General features: G+C 48.7%; 1 protein-coding gene and 1 long non-coding RNA gene across 2 annotated transcripts; one reads left to right on the top strand and one right to left on the bottom strand.

Moving 5' to 3' along the window:
* The first annotated feature begins 372 nt into the window (after window positions 1–372).
* On the top strand, window positions 373–1,253 carry LOC102416010 (60S ribosomal protein L18a-like). The gene has a single exon (XM_044932476.2). The coding sequence runs from the start codon at window positions 373–375 to the stop codon at window positions 895–897; it is 525 nt and encodes a 174-aa protein (XP_044788411.2). The 3' UTR covers window positions 898–1,253.
* Window positions 1,254–2,944: 1,691 nt separating this feature from the next.
* Window positions 2,945–6,650, bottom strand: LOC123330575. The gene is made up of 2 exons (XR_006546593.1): window positions 5,005–6,650; window positions 2,945–3,383 (listed from the first exon to the last, which is right to left on the bottom strand). It is a non-coding gene; the product is annotated as an uncharacterized LOC123330575 (long non-coding RNA).
* Between the last annotated feature and the right edge of the window lie 410 nt (window positions 6,651–7,060).

Below are 7,060 nucleotides of genomic sequence, written 5' to 3'. Positions count from 1 at the left end.
GGCAAGAACACTGGAAAGGGTTGCCCTTTCCTACACGAGGGGATTTCCCCCACCCAGGGCCCGAACCCACATCTCCTGCATTGGCAAGCAGGCTCTTTACCCCTAGTGTCACCTGGGAAGCCTCTATGGCCTCAGGTTAAGCCCAAATGAGTCTTCTCAAGTCTTGAGTTTTGGAGCTACTCCTAACCTATAGGTAGTCCCTCACTTTCTACTACTGTTCATTACACGTACTTCTCTCTGCATCAAGGCAGTTTCTTTCTTACATATCATCACCCTCTACAGATCTGTGCGCCTCAGCACTCCCTCTGTATGGCACAATCAACAGCACACACTGGCCTTTTCAAGGGTGACGGCGATCGTGGATAGAGCGCCATGAAGGCCTCAGGGATGCTTCAAGAATATAAGGTGGCGGGGTGCTGCCTGCCGACCCCCAAATGCTGCACACCGCCCCTCTATCACATGAGAATTTTTGCACCTAATCATGTTGTTGCCAAGTCCCACTTCTGGTACTTTGTGTCTCAGTTGAAGAAGATGAAGAAATCCTCAGGGGAAATCGTCTACTGTGGACAGGTGTTCAAGAAATCTTCCCTGCGAGTGAAGAACTTCAGCATCTGGCTACATCAGGACTCCCACAGCGGCACCCACATGTACCAGGGGTACCAGGACCTGACCACCGCTGGTGCCATCACCCAGTGCTACCAAGACATGGGTGCCTGGCACCGAGCCCGGGTCCACTCCATCCAGATCCTGAAGGTGGAGGAGATCGCAGCCAGCAAGTGCCGCCGACCAGCGGTCAAGCAGTTCCACGACCCCAAGATCGAGTTCCCGCTGCCCCACCAGGTCCTCCGTGGCCAGCACAAGCCATGCTTCACCAAGAGGCCCAACACCTTCTTTTAGGTGCAGGCCCTCTGTCCACAGGTCTGCCCAAATAAAACATAGTGGGAAAACCTAAAAAAAAAAAGAAGCGAGGGCCCCTTATCACTGAATCCTCAATGCTTACTACGGTCTCCGGGTCAGCTGTTGTCACTGACCTTCTCACCAACTTCCAGAAGTGAGGAGGACTCTATGGACAAATGCTTCTTCTCCACTTCCCCAGTTAACTGCTTATACCCAGGGCCCACCCTCAGCCTCAAGTCAGGGGTCAAAGGGCCTCAGGGAGATCAGAAGGACTCAGAAGCAGGAGGAGGAGCCCTGATGTCTATCAGCATTTGCCAAGAAACTACTGTTTTCTCCACAATTCTAAGAGCTTCTGATGGACTGTCTCCAGGAATCCTCAGAATGCCTAAAGACTATTATGATTTCCCTTTAACAGAAAGTTACGTAACCTGCCTAAGGCACACACGAGTAGTTGGTGGAGGGGCACTCAATGCAGGATCAAGGAAAGAAACAGGGAGACGAGGAGGGGATTCCTTCTTTGGTATGAAGAAAACTGAGAGCAGGAAGATGCTAGTGCCCCGCTTCTCCCCCTCCTCATCCTGCCGCCTACTCCCACCCCCTTCCTACCTGTCCCACCCAGAGCCAGGGGCTCCCTGCCTCCCTCTCTGACAGGCCCAGCTGCAGTTTCCCTGGCTTATTTTTCAACACTCAGTGGCGAAATGGGTTAACTCCATTCAAAGGGGGAAAAGAGAAGGAAGCTGTGCTTTGGCACTTAACCCCAAAAGCATTCTTCCAGCCAATTTTCCATGAATAAAGTCTCAGACTCAGTCGAGTCTGACTCTTTGCAACCCCATGGACTATAACCCACCAGTCTCCTCTGTCCATAGGATTCTTGAGGCAAGAATACCAGAGTGGGTTGCCATTTCCTTCTCCAGGGGACCTTCCCAACCCACGGACTGAACCCGGGTGTCCTGCATTTCAGGAGGATTCTTTACCATCTGAGCCACCAAGGAAACCTTCCATGAATAAAACTGGCCCTTTAAACCTCCAGTTTTCAAAGAAAAACAAAGTACCATTTACACAGTCACGGAAGAGACAATCAACAAGCCTGACGCTCTCGGCATGCTAACTCGCGTTACTTGCTAAGGAACCTCAGGTTCATGACCTCTTTCCTCGGGAACGTGGAACACCTCGTTCTTGTCAAGTCCCTGGTGACAAGGAGGAGCCACAGCTTTCCTTACAGGGATCAGCCAGGACGGAAGCGACGCAGAGCCCTCATCAGCCCGAGAACCCGGCCGACACCCCTCGTGTCCCCGGTTGTGCTGGTGTGTCTGCTGAACAACGGGTACACTGTTATCACCTCCTGGGGCTCCTCTCCCACCCCTCCCAGCTGGGTCACTTCTCTATTGTCCACATTTAAAAAGCTCAGTCGGGTGGATGGAAATAGCAGCTCCCGAGAACAAAATCAACTAGAACAGCCTGTGTTCCAGACTGAACTTTCTGCTCTTTTGGTCTCAATTGCTGTTCAGAAAGGAACTCACAATTGCCACCTCTGTCAGGTTTAGGCTTTGCAAAAGAGCCCACAAAATTCACTGAAACCTTCCCACCTTCCCAGAGGCTCAGGCGGGCTCAGCCATGGGAGGAATGTTGCCAAAATATGTGTCCCTTTTCCTTTTCCTTAAAGAACTGGTACTCAGCGTCAGCTAACGAAATGACTTAGTTTGAAATTCTTCTAAAAACCACATCAGAATCACGGAATCTCGGAGTCTTTTTTGGATGTTTTGGCCATGTGTTTGCTGGCATTTAGAAACATCAACGAATCTTCTCTGACCAAAACCAATTCTTTTCATCCCTCTGACTGAGAATTTATTTCCATTTTTCCTAACAATCCCAGTGGAACTTCAATTTGAGACTGAGCTATAATATTTAGGATGAAATTTCTTGTCCACTCTTGGTCAGCAGGTGCTCCCTCAGTGTGTTCAGGGAACCAACAAACCCCGGGGCTTTTTGGGATCTGCCTTCAGCCAATCACTGCAGGAGAGGGGTCACCAATGCTTAGGTGACAGGAGTCCTGCCACACCCGTCCCCACTTCTACTCCCTGATGGAGACAAACTGAGATGGGAAAGGAATCATCTAATGCAGGAGCCAGTCCATATAGTTTATCTTCATCTTCAGTGTTCAGAATGATACGCACACAGCAAGTTTGCCAAACCCATAACACTGCAGCTCAGGTTTCACTATTTAAAGAGCAGATGTCATGTTCTATTTTGTTTTGTGGTTTATCATATTTTGCACAATTGCAGCCGTTTTGCCTCCTCTGAGATGACAGAACATCTTGAGCTGGTGTGACACATGGGTGGGGGTGCCGTGGAAGTCTGTCTCTACTCCTTACTACTATGTTATTGACGACACCTCTTAATGCTATTAGTAAAACAGTCTTTACTGACGAGGAGACCAGGTCGCTGAATATCGAAGGACCAAGGGTCTGCATTTCCCTGGCAGGACCCTGTCAGAAAAACAGACAAGAAGGCATCAATTATCAATGTGGGTTTTGGTCCAGAGGCTACTGGTGCATAGAAGTCAAACTATGTGTGAGGATTCCAGCTTCTAGATTGTTTCTGAGCTGTCATTTGATTTTCACCTGGACTCATGACTCTAAGCCAGCACTTGTCTTCGTCACACTCTCCTGGAGTTACCACTGACTTGTGTTCTAGAACAGGGCTGCGGCTCACCCATTTTGTACCTGCAGCACCTTGCAGGGTGCCTGGCACAGCACAGGGCACTGTCAGGGGTGACAGGTCAGCTCCCCACCCATCCCCGCCTTGCTCTGTGCCTGCACCAGGAGGGCTTCCTTGCCTCCGGCTTCTGGATGGATTCCACCCCTGGAGCACACTGGCAGGAAATGGGAGGGAAGAAGGGAAAGGGAGGAGCAGAAATCAGAGTCCCTTCCAGCCCAGCTTTGGTCTGGCAGCAGCTGCGTCCCTCTGCTGAAGCCACGCAAGCAGCTTCTCCTTTGGCTGCAGCTCTCACTAAATCTCAGCAGCTCTCACCAATGACTACTCCCTCCTTTCACTCTGCAGGCCCAGTGTGAAGGCTCCCTCCCCTGCTAGTCTCACCAGCATAAGGTGTCTGGGTGGCCCTGCTGCTGCTGCTGCTGCTGCTGCTAAGTCACTTCAGTCGTGTCCGACTCTGTGCGACCCTATAGATGGCAGCCCACCAGGCTCCCCTGTCCCTGGGATTCTCCAGGCAAGAACACTGGAGTGGGTTGCCATTTCCTTCTTCAATGCATGAAAGTGAAAAGTGAAAATGAAGTCGCTCAGTCGTGTACGACCCTCAACGACCCCATGGACTGCAGCCTACCAGGCTCCTCCGTCCATAGGATTTTCCAGGCAAGAGTACTGGAGTGGGGTGCCTTTGCCTTCTCCGCTGGGTGACCCTCCCCATACACTATTTGCAAAGTCGGGAGTCAGTGAGTTCTCACATGCTGAGTGAATGTGAAGAAATTTCTAGAAGCACTCCAAACAGTACTCCCAAAGTCCACTGGGGAAACTGGGGCTGAAAGAAACAGGCAGAACTTTAATCCCTGATCTTATTTCCTTTCTATGTATTTTACATATTGGATTTCCAGGTAAGATTATAACAAATAACTTAATTTTTAATTTAAAAACAATTGAAAACCATGGATGTATTATGGAATGTAAATGGTTTGACATTAGGGTTCTCGTCTATCTGGTTCACTGAGAACCCCCAAAGTTTGGAGGAGGGTGGGCATGGAGTAGGCTTTTGATAAATATCTGTTGAGAAAAACATAAATGAATAATCTATTAGCCCACTGAATCCTCACAACAGCCGTATATGAAAAACAAGGCGGGTATTTTCTCCCACACTTTCCTAGGAGGAAACCCAGCCTCAGAGACTTGACCAAAGGCAGGTCACCCATGCCCACCAGGAGCTTGGTCTCAGTGGTTTATTAGGAGTAAATGTACCTGCATGTAGGGGCTGCAGTGTGTTCACATCCTTTCTCTTACCCATATTAAAAGGTGCTCAGAAATGAATAGACAGCAAAGATGACTGAGAAAATTCAAGTATTTCATGCAGTGGAAGACTAACAAATCTAAAGTCAGTACCTTGGTATAACATTAAAATCAAAAGTCTTTCAACTGACTTGAAGGCACCATTGTGGGCTGATGTCACCCCCTTCACCAGGTCTGGGACACAGGTCCCCTAACTGCAGTGCTGTGACCTCTTTTTCCAGATCCTATAGCTCTGACGGATGTCTTCTTTTCTTCCACACACTTTCTTCTACCCTCAGATTCCCAAATATTTAAGATCCAGAATCTACCCTCAGAATATCCCCTCCCTACCCCAGTGAGAACTGCAGAGCTTCCAGCTCCTCCAGGGCATCACCCTGCCTTTTCCCATGTCTTCTTTCTCAGTCCACAGAGAAGAAAGAGGAGCCCAGGGGCCAGAGTGAACACAGGAAGTGGAGGGGCACGGATCTCAGTCTGCGACAGAAAGAAACCAGGCGTCCATCCAGGGAAGGCAATCTCAGTGGGCAGACCATCAAGCTGTTACTTTAAGACCCCACCTGCCTCAGGTATAAGCAAAAAGAGAGCTGAGTGGGGGTGGGGAGATGCAAGCATTCCCGGGTCTGTTATCTCCTCCCCACCTGGAGGGCTCTCCTTAAGCCCAGCACTCACTTTACTCAACCTGAAGCAGGAGGAGGCTATCTGATGTGTGATTTCAGAGGAATTGGAAAATCCTCCCAGCCAGAAACCCCACCAACTTGAGGTTTCTTTTGTGTTAATCACCTTCCTTTACAGTCTATTACTAAAGAGGAGAACGAAGTTAACAGGCAATCACACAGTGCTGCACTGGCAAGAGTGCAGACAGAGGTGGGCTTTGAACCTGCTAAAAAACTGGGGCTTTAGGTGCCTTGTTCAAGAGGAAAAGAATGCTTGTCCAATTAGCAATAGCATATGCTAACATTCAGGTTTCCCAGGTGGTGTTAGTGTTAAAGAACCTGCCTGCCAATGCAGGAGACATTAAGAGATGGGGTTCCATCCCTGGGTCAGGAAGATCCCCTGGAGGAGGACACAGCAACCCACTCCTGGAGAATCCCATGGACAGAGGAGCCTGGTGGGGCTACAGTCCATGGGGTTGCAAAGAGTCAGACACGACTGAAGTGACTTAGCTTGCAGGCACATGCTAACATTCCCCTAAAAACAGTGACAGGAAAAACAGGAAATCTCTCAAGCTACTCCTTGATTTGAGGTCCTTCCCTGTTCACCACAGAGTAAAACAACACAACTCGGGCAACACAGCAGCCGGACTGGGATGACTTATTTCATCATGTCCCTTCCTTCCTAGTGGCTGGCTGATACTCATCCTCCAACTTGGGGCTTGTGGGAGATGGAACAAGAGGCAGTTGTGAAATATGGATGCCAACATAGTCCCAGTTCATTTGAGACAATTGTGACCTTAGATGTTCTATTAGAGGAGCCCCACTGCACACTGTATCTGATCAGAAGGCGTGTTTTCAAATGAACCTGTGAAACAGACACACGGAACAGACTGGTGGTTGCCAAGGGAAAGGACACTGGGGAAGGAATGGAGTAGGAGGCTGGGGTCAGCAGATGTAAGGTTTTATATACAGAATGGATAAACAACAAGGTCCTATTGTATAGCACAGGGAACTATATTTAACATCCTATGATAAATCATAATGGAAAAGAATATTAAAAAGAATGTACATATATGTATAATTGAATCACTTTGCTGTACAGCAGAGTCAGACATGACTGAGCGACTTCCCTTTCACTTTTCATTTTCATGCATTGGAGAAGGAAATGGCAATCCACTCCAGCGTTCTTGCCTGGAGAATCCCAGGGATGGGGGAGCCTGGTGGGCTGTCGTCTATGGGGTCGCACAGAGTCGGACACGACTGAAGCGACTTAGCGGCAGTGGCAGCAGCTGTACAACAGAAGTTAACAAAACAGTGTAAATCAAGTATACTTCAATTTTTAAAAAAATATTGATTAAAAAAAGAATGCACACTTTAACTTTTAGTTAAGAAAGCACAGTCATGATAAGTAGCCTTGGGAAAGCAAAGTTTTTCTTTCCATCAGGAAAACGGATAGGACTATGGCCTCTGCCTTTCACTAGCTGGGTAACTGCGCAGCT

This window comes from Bubalus bubalis, chromosome 19 (assembly GCF_019923935.1).
Source record: "Bubalus bubalis isolate 160015118507 breed Murrah chromosome 19, NDDB_SH_1, whole genome shotgun sequence".
Classification (NCBI taxonomy): Eukaryota; Metazoa; Chordata; class Mammalia; order Artiodactyla; family Bovidae; genus Bubalus; species Bubalus bubalis.
Note: the sequence above shows the minus strand (reverse complement) of the source record. Positions and strands in the feature narration are given on the sequence as shown.

Bases quoted from the DNA above. Each gene is read 5' to 3' on its own strand.
- LOC102416010 (XM_044932476.2), top strand. From the start codon at position 373: ATGAAGGCCTCAGGGATGCTTCAAGAATATAAGGTGGCGGGGTGCTGC.